Source organism: Tinamus guttatus, unplaced genomic scaffold (genome assembly GCF_059628265.1).
Source record: "Tinamus guttatus ecotype Peru unplaced genomic scaffold, ASM5962826v1 Tinamus_guttatus_pri_ptg000004l, whole genome shotgun sequence".
Taxonomy (NCBI): Eukaryota; Metazoa; Chordata; class Aves; order Tinamiformes; family Tinamidae; genus Tinamus; species Tinamus guttatus.
In genome coordinates this window covers 8,183,163-8,199,426 of record NW_028288538.1, presented here as the reverse complement: position 1 = coordinate 8,199,426, position 16,264 = coordinate 8,183,163, and the positions used below count along the sequence as shown (strand labels likewise).

At 39.2% G+C, this 16,264-nt stretch overlaps 1 protein-coding gene across 3 annotated transcripts in view; it reads right to left on the bottom strand.

Moving 5' to 3' along the window:
* The window catches only part of ARNT2 (aryl hydrocarbon receptor nuclear translocator 2), a 95,203-nt gene that overhangs the window by 21,665 nt on the left and 57,274 nt on the right, over positions 1-16,264 (bottom strand). For all 3 annotated transcript variants that reach the window (XM_088540057.1, XM_088540071.1, XM_088540063.1), the window contains 3 exons: positions 8,668-8,744; positions 6,740-6,874; positions 5,756-5,830 (listed from right to left, as the gene is read on the bottom strand). In XM_088540057.1, coding sequence (XP_088396183.1) covers positions 5,756-5,830; positions 6,740-6,874; positions 8,668-8,744 — 287 coding nt within the window. The remainder of the gene's footprint in view (positions 1-5,755; positions 5,831-6,739; positions 6,875-8,667; positions 8,745-16,264) is intronic.

Genomic DNA, 16,264 nt, shown 5'->3' with positions numbered 1-16,264 from the left:
AGCGAAAGCCTGCTGCATCCTTGGGGATTCTGATTCATATGTCCCTGATGGATTAACCTCTGGCACTTCTCTCCACAGGGTGCTGACAGCCCTTGCAGGCAAATCCAGACGTGCTCCATCACCAAAATTTTTAGTCGAGCTTATTAACATGGCTGGAAAACGGTGACAGCTGAGGAGGAAATACTTGTGCCAGCTCAGCGCTTTTGATCACAGGGCAGCCAGGTTTGCCAGAGGGCTGGGGAAGGCAGCCTGGGGCCCCTTCTCCCAGCACAATTTGGAAGAACTCATGAGACATCTCTCTCAAACGCAGCTTAAAGGCAGAATCTCTCCAAGATGAAAGACCCCAAGCACTGCTCAGGGCAGCTGTGCTTTCTGCTGCCAGGACAGCCACGATGCATCAGTCCAGCTTCTGAGCTGCATGTCTCTCCTGCCATCATAGTAAGAGGTAGTAGCTGGACCTTGGGGACCCGATGTTGCATCCTGACATGGTTTCTCAAGCAACATCACACTGCGAATTACTCAGAACTCCGCTCTCTTAGAAAGCGTCTGCTCTTATCTCCACTTGAGAAGACATTACAAATATGCCCCTGAAGATTAAGAAAAGAGGCTTTATGGGAATGTCAGCGGACACAGCTCACACAGACCACTGGTTATAAGGAAGACTATTCAATAAAGCCATTTCTAGAGTTTCTGCTCAGTTCCTTGGTGTCATACCTAGATAGAGCTCTGCTGAGCACCTCCCCCTTCTAACTGTCTTTCACCAGCTCCTTCTACTGAGACCAAGTGCTTTAAAACAACACCCTTGTTCATTTGTTCCTTTAAAACAACCTTTCTTGCCTAAAGGCAAGTATAACCAACTCTCCCCAACTCTGTTATACTGCCCTATAAAAGTCTCCCTAGAATAGTTCAGAGCTCTGAGGGAATATCAAGAAAGGGAACCCAAACACCAATGTGCGGATCAAGCCAAAAACAGAAGAATATTTATTATACACAATATATATTTATACAATGATGTAAGATGGAGGCCCCCTCAGCCCCCTGCAAGCAATGAGGCAATTGCTAGGGGTGGGAGGAGAGGAGCAAAACACCACAAGATTTGGACGGGAAAACCAGAAGTAGTGTTTAAGCTGCCCAAGATACCACAAGCAGATGGGAGAATGAATAAAGAACCACTTCACTAAATTTCCTCAAGAAAAAATAAGTGAGAAACCAGAAGAAAAAGAAATCAGAGAAAGGAAAACATTAATAATTAAAAGAATGAAAGAAGAAGAATATAAATAAAAATGGGACAGATCAATTATTTAGACAATAGTTAATGGGAAAGACAAACAGTGGAAAAAGAAATAGCCCCGGTCTGTCTCTGATGTGTAGGTGAGTTTTTCAATGTTGCATAAACCCAGCCAGGTCTTGCAGGGAACAATTAGATCATAGAGTATGAAGTCACAAAAATACACAAAATCTAGCAATTATGTTAGATGGAAACAAGATACATATACACAAGATAAATAACTAAAGAGATAATTGTAGATGAAGAAAGTCACAAGTGCTTTGTCTCAGATTCAGCAAAATGCTTGTGTGCTAAGCTTATCATCTAATGGGAATTTAGCATGTGCTTAAATTAAACAGCTCTTAAGGGCATAATTGAATATAAATGAACCTACCACATGCTTATATTTAGGTACATGCTGCAGTGCTTTGCTGAAATGAGCCTTGAAAATTGTGTGTGCAATACCTGCCAAAGTTAAAGCACTCCATTCCAAAGAGCTAAGCTGAAGCTGATAAATAAATAAGAATATCCACTTAAAAACAGTTTCAGTGATTTTACAAAGCTAGGCAAAGGTTATGCATCACAAGTAAAGGCAGTAATTGAGAAAATCTAGCATCTTTGCACTAAAAATAGGCCACAGTTAAATCAAATGAAGGATTATTTAGAATGGCAGAGTGCTGACAAAAATGCTTCTATCTCTTATAAGTGAAAGAAGGAGGCACCACTTTGTGAATGCAGACAGCACCAATAAGGTAAGGTCTATTTTTAAAGTGTTAATTAAAAGAGAGAGAATTTGTCCCTTGGGCCGATTTGTTTAGAGCTAAGTCAGAATTCAGATGTCTGGTAATATCCAGTTTAGATTTTGTCTTTGATTGCCAAATTTTCATTGAAGGCAACAGTTGAGTATCCAGGAAGGAATTTTACCCCCAGCTTGTCACCGCCATGGGCAGAACCAGGGCTCTGAGGGCAAGGATGACGATGCGACCCTGGGCTGTCTCAAACTGAACAAACAGGTCCTGGGCTCCACAGACTCTGCCAATCCACGGCCTACTCCAGGCTTGGAGACCTAAATCCGTCCCCTCTATGCAAAACCCTGGATGAATTTAAGCAGCAGTCAACCAAAGTAGTATGCTCAAATAAATACTTCCACACTGCCACTCAACTACATTGCACATGCTATCTAATATTAGATTATCTAATTATTATAGCACATGTTAGCTAATATTAGTTTAGGTCAGAGGAAGACCTAAAAGGTTTAAAGGCATTTGGCTGGCACTAACCTGGACTATTGGTATTCATTTTTTTATTGCTTTTTCACCAAGCTGTATCCGAGGTGCCTCAGGGATGCATTGGGAAGGTCTACTGCAAATAAATGCCATATCTCATTGCAGACTCTTAACACTTAACCCCTGGAATTCATTTTTATTAGCTACCTAGAGCCTAGTGTTTTCCCTAAAAGTGTTACTTTAGCAAAAAAAAAAAAAAAAAAAAAAAAAAAAAGTATTTACCCTGTGTCTTTATGAACAATAGTGGGGTTTGAAGATGTGCTCCAGCCCTTTTCCCCATCACCAAAGGGCTGTATTTCATATTGATGAGCTGGATACAGGATTAAATGAAAGAAGGCCAACAGGAGACACAATATCTTCAGTAATGCCCAGAAAAAAAATCAAAATAATAACTGAAGTAAATAGCTTTTTCTAAATAAATGCTTTTGTAGTTTGAGTTCAGTGAGCCACACTCAGTTATCAGCAATTTTCTACCACCACACCCAGAGAAAAGAATACCAACTGAACTTGTGTAGAAATGTCCAATCTGAACAGCATCCACTGGATATCAGATAACTGCTTTCTGGAACCTTTGATACTAAACTCTATTTGTTGATCTTGGCCTTGAGAATATCGCATTCTGGCTTGATTTTCCCACCCTGCCTGATGAATGAATTTATCTTCCCAAGGAAGAAAAAGCTTTGAAATAGAGGCTGGCAACAGACCAAAAACTGCAAAACCCTCCCTCCCTCTTACGGTTATGCACCAACCTGATACTGTCAGCAAAATAGGAATGTCAAGTTTTCAGCGGGTTTGAGAAAAAAAAAAAGAGCAGTTTACTGGAAATCACAGTTACCTTTCAGCGAAAAGATTTCTATGGCCAAACTAACAATAATAAAACAAACTGCAACAATCTATTGTCCTGAAGTATGAATTAAACAAACACTAATTCTGTAATAATAATATAAAGCACACAAATCTCTGGTGGGAAAATTGTGAACTGTCTTAAAGCAGTGCACACAAACAGGATAACATACACACACACACAAAAAAATAAAAGCTTATGTTTAACCTTTACTTTTTAACATTCTTCAGGAATAAAAACCACCTGGTACATAGCTAACCCATTTACTTCAGTCTTATTCCATGAACAAAATCACAGCCCTGATCACGTTGCTACTGTACGGAACAAAAATATACAAAGGAGGAGCTGCCTGCTGAAGAAACAGTGTGGTATTTTCATATTGAACTCTGGTCCAGGGAACAGGAACTTTTCACTCCTGCGCTTTTTCCACTGTCTTGTTTTGTGACCTTGAGCAAATCATGTAGGTCCCTGATCCAGTAAAACATTTATGCATATGCCTAATAACAAGTACTTACTGGTTTCAGGGATACAACAGCAGCCTCTTATGGCCTGATCTCACTCTCAACTGAACACAGTGAGTATCGAGTCATTAATTTGAATGTTCGTTAGCCAGCCCTCGTGAGCTACCAGCTCTGTTAAGACAATCACTTTAGGGATGGATGTTTGACAGGTTATTGCCCAGCAGCTTTCTGTCACTGTCTCTCACATAAATCAGTGCAATGAATCACTTGAGCATTAGTGAATAAACAGTGTGTTCTGGCTGCGCTTCTCACACCACTGGTGGGGTCAGGCAGCAAGTCAGGGAGCTGAACCACCCGAAAACCAGCCCCATAGAAAAGTGATTAATCTCTTAGCTAGCTCACCCAGCAAGTCCATCTGTGTTAGTGTCAGGAGAGCACGAAGGGCGGGGAAGAGGTCAGGCATGAGGGAAAAAAGGGAGCAGGACCTCGCTCTTGGTGACAGGTAACCATCAGGCAGGTTTAGCTCCAGCATCACATCCCCAGCAAGGCAGGGCTGGAAAAGTGACAGGGTGCCATAACCTACATCAGGAGCATCTAACATCGCTCTGCCTCTGCCTGGGAATCAACATCTTAAATTCAAAAGGTTTTCAGCTGCCATTTGAACACAATCCACTGATGTGGCACTGACACAGACACAGCATGGTCCCAAAGTCAGTGATATCTCAGTTCTGTAGGGACCATAACCCTCAATTTCATAACCTATTCTATGAACACAGAAAAACATTTTTTGCTTTCCCCAGAGAGGTTTTTGCAGCTCTACTTTTGCAAGTTTTTCCTGAATAAATAATTATTATACAAATTATTTTAAAATCCACTTCATATCCATGAAAATCTCAACATCCAACACGATGCATTAACAAAACTTGCTTGATCTAAAGGCTGTTGTTAAAATATCTGAACTTCAGTAATCACTTAAACATGCCACATGATGCTTTCTTGTGCAGAATGGAAGGCACTGAAAAGACCAGTAACAGACAGAAATGTTGGGGAAATCTCTCCTTGTACATCCTGTATCAGTTTGAAACAGTCACCTCTGCAACACACTGAACTCCTCTGCTATACTTGAGGTAACGGTGGCCTACTGCAAAAATGCAGAGCAGTAATTTTCCTTATGTTCTTACCTTTCTGTTCTTAAATCTGTCTGCATTTCAGTTCCCCAATAGGGAAAAGGGCCAAATTTTCTGTTGATGTGAAGTGGTGCAAATCCCTCAAAGCTTATGGGACATGTCGTTGCCTACACCAGCAAAGAATTTAGGTCACAGACTATACTACAGGTGCCATTTTAAAACTCAGTGAGTTTCAGCTAACCCTATTCTCTCTGAGGCCACTTGTAAAATTTTAAGCAGCCTCAGAAAGAACACAGTAAGGTCCAGTGTTAGGCAAGTTTGAGAATGCTAAACTTTGCATATGTGGATATTCCCTTCTTAAAATATCCAGCATTACAACGGAGTGTAACTATTTCCAAAGCAATAGCCCATCTTGTTGAAGGTAAATACTTTGGGTTCCCATTCACCTAGTGTGATCTACACAGGCATCTCTTAAACAATAATTTCTAGAACAGCTTAACTTAGCAGTGAACACTCATTTAATTATTAGTAAAATAAAATGTATAACTGACATTTTTGAAAATACAGCTAACAGTTGCTGTAGTTTTATCATTTATGCGGTTTAACTGATCATTAGTTTATTAAGAAATTAATTCATACCTTGCTGCTACTCCTGCATAACAGAATAAGTACCCTGAAAAGAAAAATAAAAGCAACTTCCCCAGACAAAAAAAAAGATAATAAATAAATGAATAAATAAATAGCAGAAGAAAGGCAGCAGGTTGCAGCACCTGTTGGAAACTCTCTCTCAAATGGCTTTGATCTTCAGGATGGCAGAATTCTAAAATGTCTTTCCCCAAAAGATCCTAGAAATATAAAACAAAGCTTTGTAAAAGAAAAAAACAAATCACAGTGCAAATCCATATTGCATATGTGTAAGTAAGCCTTGCAAACACCAGATCCACCACCCTCAATGGGAATACTCACTTAACCAGGAACAAGGCCTCCAAACAAATTTTATGGGTATCATGGTCCACATTGTTGCCTACTGTTGCATAGACATATATATTTTACAAGTAGATTTTAATCGAATTTTTAATACCTGAAAATGGTGTCTTGAAGAGACTAACATTCTCTATTAAAGTTCATTTTACAGCACTATTATTTGTAAGAACAGTTGCTATAAAGCTACCTAAAATTGATATAAATGTGAAAAACAAATGAGCTAGAAGAGAAATGACTTTTGCCTGTAAACTGCAACTCTTGAGACCAGAAAACAGTTATTGTTGGGCTTAAGGTTAAATGTTGATGGTGGTGTTGTTATTAGGAGGTAATTAGTCATATTCAGTCATGACTAGCCTTTATTCAAAGGAGCAGATGCAGGCCTAAAGGAAGATAGATGCTATAAAAAGGTGTTTGTTTACTGTCCATTAAATTGTTTGGATGTTAAGGTCTACAGGACTAAGACCCACTCCAAGCTCTGATAACTTTCTATCACAGACAAGTCTTCACTGGAAAGCAATGTGAGATCTAAAGCAATTTATTGTTAGAATTGAGAATAGACTTAAAAGGGATAAAGTGATTTCCCACATGACAAAGAAAAATCCCTAAATTTTAAAGGCATGAATAGCAAAGAAAAGCAAATAGCATTCAGCATCTGATCTATGAATGACAAGCTGGAAATATTTCATATTTTGCTGCTTTTGTTCTTCATGTGCAAATATTTTTTTTTCATTATTTCTAAGCTGTCTCTGCATTCACAGCCATTTACTGACCTGGGGCTGGTAGCCAATGACACTGATGCATCTGGGGTCGACAAAGGTGATGACTCCATCGGAGTTGTGTCTGGACAAGAACTCGGTTGGGACTGACATGCCATTCATGTCCATGCACACTGGAGAGCTGGTTACCTAAGACCAAGCAATCAAGTCCACAGCATTTACTTCACAGAATAGTCATTGTAAATCAAATTTGCTTATTCTGTTCCAGGAAAGAAGGAAATCTGTTGGCAGACTGTTAACTGCTGAAGGAAGTAACAAATAAAACAACACGGATATATGACACAGGAGTGGTTACAGTTTAGTTTGCAGTGCAAATAAGCCTCCTTATGGCACTTAGGAGAAGATTCCAACAAGGCTGTGTTCACCTCACATGCTGGAAGCACCTTAAAAAGCTGGACATCTCGATGCCAACTAGAAGTGAGATATTTCCAGAGAACACGTCAACCAGCCTCCAGAACGTGCAGGCTGCCCTCTAGAAAAGGTCCACTCGCTACTTCATTGGCAGCTCTATCTAACATTTTTATCTATCATTGTCTAATGCTCCTGAAAGCTCATCAGAGTGAATGAAGCATTTCCAACTATCTACCTGACACCTGTGCAACTGGGACTTTTCATCTCCTTTCCTAGTGGGACTACAAATGAGACTATCCTTTTCTTCAGGGCCATCTCTCTTAACCAGACACAAGTGCAAGAAGAATAAAACATTTTTTTTTTTAAGTCTTGCCTTGAAGTGTAATAACTTGTATGCAGGATTTCAATTTTCTGTTATAGAGCTTGGTTTTTAATTTGTGCACTTTGACTCCTTTATGATTAAACCCAAGGCCAGAGCCTCTTCTTGTCCTCTCTTTCATAGCGCCTTCTGGCTTCTCTTAGGTAACAGATGTTTTGACACTCCATGTTACTAATGCAATTTTCTGGGAAATCATCTTTTTTGGCACATACGACATCCGAATCACTGTAACTTGCTTCTTTCCATTAGTGGAATATTTTTTTCTTGATTACAAAAGTATAATTAAGTCAAAAAACATCATGCAATATTTCTGTGGCGCTGTCACAGAGGAGACAAACGCTGCAGAAGTGATAGCACTGTCGTTAACGTGCAGGTTGTTCACGTCAAACAAAACTGGTTGGGTACCTTGTGAGAACTGATGTCATCCTAACAGATGGCAATGAGTGCAGGCCAACAAGAAATCCCGCAGCAGGCTCAAAGATTTTCACTAACGGCTGAATTGCTAGGTCAGGGAAATAAAAATTGGCCTGTTCACTGCTGTGACAACAGAGATTCACCTCAACTGCTCTGGTTTTAGCTCAGAACTCTTATCAGCAAAGAAAAAGGAAGAAAATAAATCATTTAGAATAATCATGACAAAAAGGAAGTAAAATTTTATTTCCAGTTTCGCCCACTGACACCATATCTGAATGTACAACAGATTACATATTGAGAACAAAGCTGTAATTTGTGATTCACTCTTGACTGTCTTATCTATTATTTCCAAAACAACCTCTACAACCACAGTTTTCCAAGCAATCAATTACAGAGAGAAAGAGAGCATGCTGGAGAGCAAAGTGGGCAGCACATCAACATTGGCAGCTACCGGAACCTACCACCTACATCACCTGTACCCCCAAGTTTATCACTGTCTAGCAGATCCCAGCCTACACTAACTTTGAGGATGGCATGTGTGATAATTAGAAGCATCTTCACTACTGTTGTTGGGTTGAATAGCAATATAGGCCAAAATAACATTTTCAGTTTGCTTTACCAGCAGTTTCTAAAAAAGTCACTGGCTGTACACAGGCATCAGGAGCCTTTATTTTGGAGAAATGTAAAAAACACAAAGCTCTGAACAAATTGGTTACAGCTAAACCACAGCACTGATGATGCCTTCAAAATAGTTCATATAATGAAGCACTTCCATTACCTGAAGCCTTCCTATTGCCACGAGGCAATATTTACTACCTTGTCCAACATCAGCATCTTCTTCTGGTATAGTCATTCCTAAAGAAAACAAACACCATTACACTTAGGAAAACAGAATGAAAACATATGCTTCTGCCTTGGTTTTATCTAATTCCATGTATTTTGAATCATATGAAATAACCTCATTTTCTCTAGGATTCAAACATTACCTCTGGGTTCATATCAGATCTTTCTTAGTTAGATTCTCTCCTACACACCCTGCAGACATACAGAGCAACCCTGGCTGCTGAAGAGGAAGCAGATGCACAAATTCCATTAGAGCGGCCCATGGACAGGAACATTCCCGGGCCCGCTGCTCTACAGCACTTACAGGAACCACAGTGTCATTTAATACTTTATGTCAATACACACTAAGCTCAGTTTTCTTTTGTGAATAGATATATTAAAATCATTCTTAAAGAAGGCACGGCTCAGATTATTCATTAGTTTTGTGCTTGCACTTAACAGCCAAGTGCACTTTTTTTTTTTTTTTTTTTCTATAAGGATTAAATCTGGGTCAATATGTTGAAAGATTGAAAAAATGTGGATGTTTTACTAAGTGGTCATTTCAGTTGTGTAACAGGAGTAGTTGTCACAAACAAATGAATAATTTCAAAACATACATGTGCACTGTTTTCCATCCCAGTGCTTCACTAATAGGAGCATTCAGGAGACTAGTTCTGTTTACTCGTTAGTCAGCTAAGTCTTTAGCAAGGCTATTTCCCAACCAAAGCTTTAAGATAGCCATTTCCTATGAGACATTTCAAAAAACATCTACCAATAGTTAACACTGCTGACTGATTTTAAGGGATTTGCAAACTCTTTTACAAGGTTTTCCAAGGAATTCAGTCACAACAGGCAGTGAATCATTTAAAACACATTTCAAGACACTAATGAATTTAATTGCAAAGAGGCAATCAATTACAAAGCAAAAGCAACTTATTTTTCCCCATAAAATTCATAACTCCCAGTACAAGTCAATCTTTGACCAGGCAGAAGATGACAGCATGCATCTTCTTTGAATGATGCCTCTGAAAAAACTACTATAAATGCTGATAAATGAACGGAAGTAGTTTCTTAATGAACTATTTTCTACCAAAATAATTCAATCTTTTCTGATGATCAGTTTCTAATTATCATTCTACAGGCATCTTTCACTTTTTACCAAGCTATATAACGAAGTAAGCTATATATTTTCAGTGGAATTCACAATTTTGGGGACCTTACCTCATTCACAGCCAACAAGAGGTAATCAGGGTTTTATCAAGGGATCTCAAGAGCTTTATAAGCAAAGAACATTACTGTCCCTTACAAGTGAGGACCTGAAGTGAGTAAGAATTTCACTGTCACATGCAGTAACAGAGCTGTGAACAGAATTTTTGTTTTTTACACTAGAACTTTGCTTTTTAACTTCTAAATCCTAGTGATTCTTCTCAGTAAAAGCCAGGATACTTCCTTTGAAATGCTTTCATGGAAGCCCTATGAAAAGTTTGAGGTCGTGCTGTATGATGCTGGGAGTTTATTTTAAGCAATTGCTCATTAAGCATGGAAGTTAAGAATAACACTGGGCTGAGTCCATGCAGGTCATTTTTCAACTGAACTTTTCCTTTTTTGTTTCTGCTAAATGCCCCTCCCTGAGTTTTGAGGGACCAAAGCTTTTACTGAAGAGCCTTCGCCCAACTTGGGCCATATAAAATATCCCCTACAAGAGCACAGGTTGCAGTCACACACGGGGCTGTCCTGCATGGTCTGCAGTTAGCAAGAACAAGGGTCCTCAAGCAGTTAGATTACAAAGTGGTGTTTTATTTTTCACACATCACTGTTCCAGCCTCTTCTGTTACATACAAGACAAACAATAAAATAGACTCCAAACACAAACAGGTCTCATGCTCCGAGACATCAGTGTACTACTGACTATAAAACACCAACACGAAACTGGAACTAAGGGATTAATTTTACATAAGTATTTTTTTATTTTCCTTGCTGTGTTTACACACACAGTTATTTCTTCAGCATTTCTAAGGCCTAATAAGCAGCTAATGACAAGTACAGTGTACAAAGAAAGAGAATCTGGCTGCCTCTTGACAAGACAGAGGGACAGAATTAGCCTGGAAAAACAGCAGCAAAAGTATCTCCTGGAAAGTGCCCACATATGGCATAAATTTGGCAGACACATGGGTATCTGCTCACATATATGTGTGTGGGTGTGAGCTGCAGAGAGGAAGCAATGAGCACATGAGCAATTTTCATCTCAAAGGGGTAAAAAATGGTTAACAATTATGTGCAGTTTTCAGGGCATGTTAAATGGAATCCAACACAGTTTCACTTTACAAAGCTGTGAACAGAAGCATGAATTAAGTGACGTTGCAGTTTTGAGAGGAGGACTGACTCTGACATGAGAGAAATGCAGCAGAGGACACTAAAGAAAAGAGGAAAGAACGAATTGGAGAATGGCAGAAATGACTGTAACGCTTTGGCTGGAAGGGGGCCGTAGGGGCTCCATCCCCTGGGGAGGCATCTCCTCCAATCACTCCTCCAGCCTTGAACCCTGCACCATGGCAAACATGCAACTTAACTAGCCAAAAAAAGATGCATAGGAGAAGCTGGTGCCTGAAATAACCACATTTACATGCAGACAGCTCAGTGGCCCGATGTGAAAGACGGTGAGTGATCCCAGTTCAGGCAACTTTGAAAGTTCTTCTGAGTGCATGGCTGGCGCCTCTAGGAATTGGGCTACTTCAACACAGAGGCCCAAGAGTGATTTTAAGAAAATAACTTTAGGCACTCTATTGTCTACATTTTATTTTTTTGGGGTAATGCTAACCAGAATTCCCCCTTTTTCTCCTTTTAAATAGAGATTTTCTATCTGAAAGGGACAAGTTCAGAGTATTTTCCCTTCATTTCAAAACCTTTTTCAGCCACTTCCTTAGTGGCACAGTATATTGCAAAGGACAGCACAGATACTCAGCTGGATGGCTTCCACCTTGCAAAATCTTTTTTGCTACAGTTTTCAACAACACTTTCCTTTTTAGGAACTTGGTTCAGGCTTGCTACTGCCCAAATAAACTCAAAGCAACATAAACAATCTCCAAAATTAAACCTAGCTAAGAAACACCATTCCTGATGGAACTCAATGTTGGCAAGGGAAGCTGTTGTTCTAAATTTCACTCTCCCCCCGCCCCTCCAGCTCCTTCTTCAAGATGGATTACATTAAGCCTTTATAACACACTGGAAAATTTATTAGTTGCGTTATGCCACAAGGCACACTATGAATAAAAAACAATCTGCCTGGAATTAATCAGTACCTGACCCAGTGAATTGCTAACCCTTCCCTAAGTGTCTAGGGCAAAAGATGCCAGAACGACTGCCTGCTTGCCTGCAATTTAGGCCTGCTCTTATTGAGAGTATTCCCTAGATGGATTTTTTTTTTTACTGTCTCTCTGATAGCTACAAAGATTCTACTGTGCGTATCCTTATATATGAGGATGAAGTTGCAGAAGAGATTTACTTTTGTTTTAACATACTTCCTAATGAATGTACTCCAGAAAGGACAGATAAATACAGATATGTGCACTGCACCTAAGGCTGATTTGTCCAGCTCTTGACAGAACCTAATATTGCCCTGCAAGTTCATCAAGACATCAGTATTTCCAAAAAAAAAAAAAAAAAGTTCATCTAGGAGCAAGGCCATGAAAATGACCTTTTAGAAAGTATAAGCAAAATAAACACGAGTTATTCATATTCTTTGCATGTAACCCTGAGAGAGACTTTCTTTCTGAACACCAACTATATGCTCCTCTTGGATAACAAACATAGTTCTATGCTTGTTCAGGTTACTATGAACCTGAAGGCTAAGGCTGCAACTGAACATCACAAATAAAACACTGTGCAGTTAGAGGTTATATTTAATTTCCTAATGTCCATGGGACGCCAGCAAGGAGTATCCCACAGGGCAATGGAATGTGTTCGGGTGGACATAAGGAAATTATTATTGTTACTTTTTAGTTTTCCCCACTGAGCTTCCAGTTGGCCCTACCAGCAGAACAGCTTCATCTTCTGCCTTCCATCTCCATCCCTTTACCTTTAATTTTCGGTGAGATACAGAATAGTTTTAGTGGGTTTGTGGTTTCACTTCACTATAGCGAAAAATACATTATTTACAAGTGTTTATAAAGGCAGAACTAAATCCACAGCAGCCACTAGCAACCCCCTGAAATTGCTGATCTCCTTTCGAACACTTACTGATAGCGCCAAGCTGCACGATGCCACCTCCTGAAGAAGCTTCTCCTACACAGCAGTGAAAAAAGGATTTCCAAAACAGTTCTATGGATGTTTACAGCATACCAAGGAGCAAATCTCGTGCAAAAAAACCCGTAAAAAAATAGGATGCTCTTTTATTTTAAAATAAAACTTTAAAGATGACAGCACTGCCACGAATATTCGAGCAACTATTTTGTTTTGTATTGGAAATAGGAATACTCTGCGCAAACGTCCAGATTCTGGCAAAAGATTTAAAATAATCTAACAACTTTGGCATGTTGTGGTTAAGATGTTACCGTAAGTCTGACTTGGAAAACTAAGATGTTTCTTTTTTTAAGATAAAAAAAAAAACTACGGGGAAAAAAGGAAGAGAAAGAAAGATTCTCAACATTTGAGTTCACGAATATTATTATTCTTTTTGTTAAGTTTTTGAAATAAGTATCCATTCAAGCCTTTTCCTCTTATTTTTCCCCCCTTCAGGTCCTGGCATTGATTTACAAAAAACAAGCAACATCCTGACAGACTGTAGCTTCTCCCTCAACCAAATATTTTCCATCAATTGTTATGGCATGAAGAAATCTATTAGGAAAATACCATATGGAGCACATAAGATTCATTTCCTTCCAGAAATCAGATTCTCTGAGGTGGGGGGGCTGGGGGGTAGAACTGTTTGCTTAAGTTTGAAACTAAATGATAAGGAATAAGTTGCCATTTGTAGGTTCTGTGACTGGTTACAAGGTTGAAGCAGTCTCTAGATTAAGCATCATGAGATCTTTTAGCTGTTCTGCTCCACGGAAAAGAGGAGCAAAGGCTGGAAGTGGTACTTGGCCCATTTCAAATAAAGCATCTTTTCTATCCCATTCAGAATAAGCCAGCATGGCACCATCAGGGTTTATCCTCACATATCCGCCACGTAGGAAACAAATGGTGTCTGGAAAGGTGAGCTGCAATAACCAGCCTCTTTTTCATTCATCTCCTCCACAAAGTCTAACCCCAGGCATTAACAAACCGAGCCAGAACAGACCTGCTCCTCAAAGATGAGTGAAATACGAGCAAGGTAGGTGCTGCTCATCAGCCCTACATACTCCGTGTTCATTTCTGTGCAGGCCATTGAAACAAAACGAAGAAAATCCAGTCCTAAAAATGCAATGCCATACTGATGCCAGCCAGTCTAGCTGGTTTGTTTTTACCCAGTTTAAATATTAAGATTGATTTAGCAGGGACAACTGACAGCAGAAGCATCTTCAAATCTTGGTCTGTTACGTTATATATTCAAATCAGACGGTATCATATTAATATCAATCGCAGAGCAGTTCTTGTCTTGGTCCTTCTGTATCACTATTGATTGTGTTACACCCACTCTGGGACTAAACAGAAATGTAACACATTGGCCACAGACAATGCAACATAACCCAGGAAGAGAAAATAGAGGCGCTAAACAAAGGCAGATTGAATGCATTTGATAAATATTTGTTACTTGTTTTTATAAAAGTATGTATGACTGTTTTAAGCTGTATCTTAGCTGCATAACTCAAGTGACACACTGCACGCTCTGAAAGAAAAGGATATGGAATATAGAGTATTCACTTGGCAATTGAAAAATAAATGATAATGATCCTTTCCCTGGCTGGTTTTTAAAGCATATGTGATCTGGCATAAACCTATTTGCTCCCAAAGACCACGCAAAGCCCAGGGGTTTACTACTCTCTACCTGATTTGAACAGAAGTAATTTTATTACACTGTAGAAGAGCTTTAACAAATTCAATTACTCCCATGGTTATTTCATTTTTATTGCAAGTTATGGCTGAATTACCATCAGAAACAGGAGCAAATGCAGTGATATTTGCCACTGCTTTACTCAAATGTAGTGGGGACCAATTCAACCTTTAGATATCCACATTCAGTTCCCCACGTTAAGCGAACGGAAGTTAAGCCAAGCATGACTGTGATGAGTAACAGTTTGGATAAGAACATATAAGACCACTGAAATTCCACACAAGAGTTCAAAAAATGTAACATCCCTTATGAGTGTGATATAGTTTGGAGGCATTAACATTCTGGAGGAGCTCTGGGATATCATAAGGGGCTCACCATGTGATCTAGTAGAGTAATAGAAATGGAATGAACTTCAACATTACTAAATGCACAAGCATGCACTTTGGGACCAACAATTACCATAAACTATAGCAATACAAACAGGATGAAAGTTTATATTACAAAATGTAGCTGAAAACGATGCACTGGATGAATTGTGCTGAGAAAAACTGAGATGAAGGTAGCCTTGTATGTACAGCAGGTGATTCAGGATGCAGTAGGATGCACCATACAAAATATGCAATATCCTATACCAACAGGAAAGACAGAAAATTCTCTACACTCAATTCTCTACCACTACAATCTCATCTGGAACACAGTATATAGTTTTAGTCACTCAGACTTTGAAAGGTTAAATTAAAACAGGATAAGTGCAGAGAAAAGATACAAGGATAAAGAGAGGAAAAGACAATGCATCATAATAGAGTAAATTAGAAGAAGCAGGCTTCTATAACTGAGCAAAGTTTAGGCTGACAGGACATGACTTCTATCTGGAAATACAACAGAATATTTGATAGACAGAGAAACAAGACAGAAAAACTCCTGTTTGACCTTAAGCAAAATACTAGGCCAAGAATACACTGGCATAAACTGCACATAAAGTAATGAAGACCAGAAATTAGAGAGGTTTCTAACCATGAAATAGCAGTGAGGTTTGGAAAGAGCTGGAGCGAGGAACCTCGCTATTTAAACTGACACTTACAGGGTGATACACAACCACAGGGCTCCTGAAGATCCAGGAGCTCCTTTTGAACCTGTGCTCCTTTACTGCAGATACCCACTCCGCTATAAAAACAACCACGAGTGGCTGTACTGCTGACACATACGTGGGAATACATGTTATCCCATGCAGCAGCTTTTCCATTTCAGCTGAGCCAGGAACTGAAGCATCTCATTCCACCTGCACTTTTTTTCTGAAGAGGCATTCTGTAGGATGGCTGAATTCACTTATATCTGACCATAATAGTAAAAAATTAATATCTTTGTGAAAGATATAAAATGTTTGGTTTCATTTTGACAGAGCAATTTACACATACTGTTCTGCTCTCTCATCTGAAATTGAAATGAAATTGAAACATTTTGACTTCTAAAGCACACTGAAGTATATGAAGTTTATTAGCAAAATGAAGGAAGGTTTTTTGCTGTCTGCAATGTGGTTCTGAACCACCAATCACATATGAAACAAATTACCCTTATTCTGCTT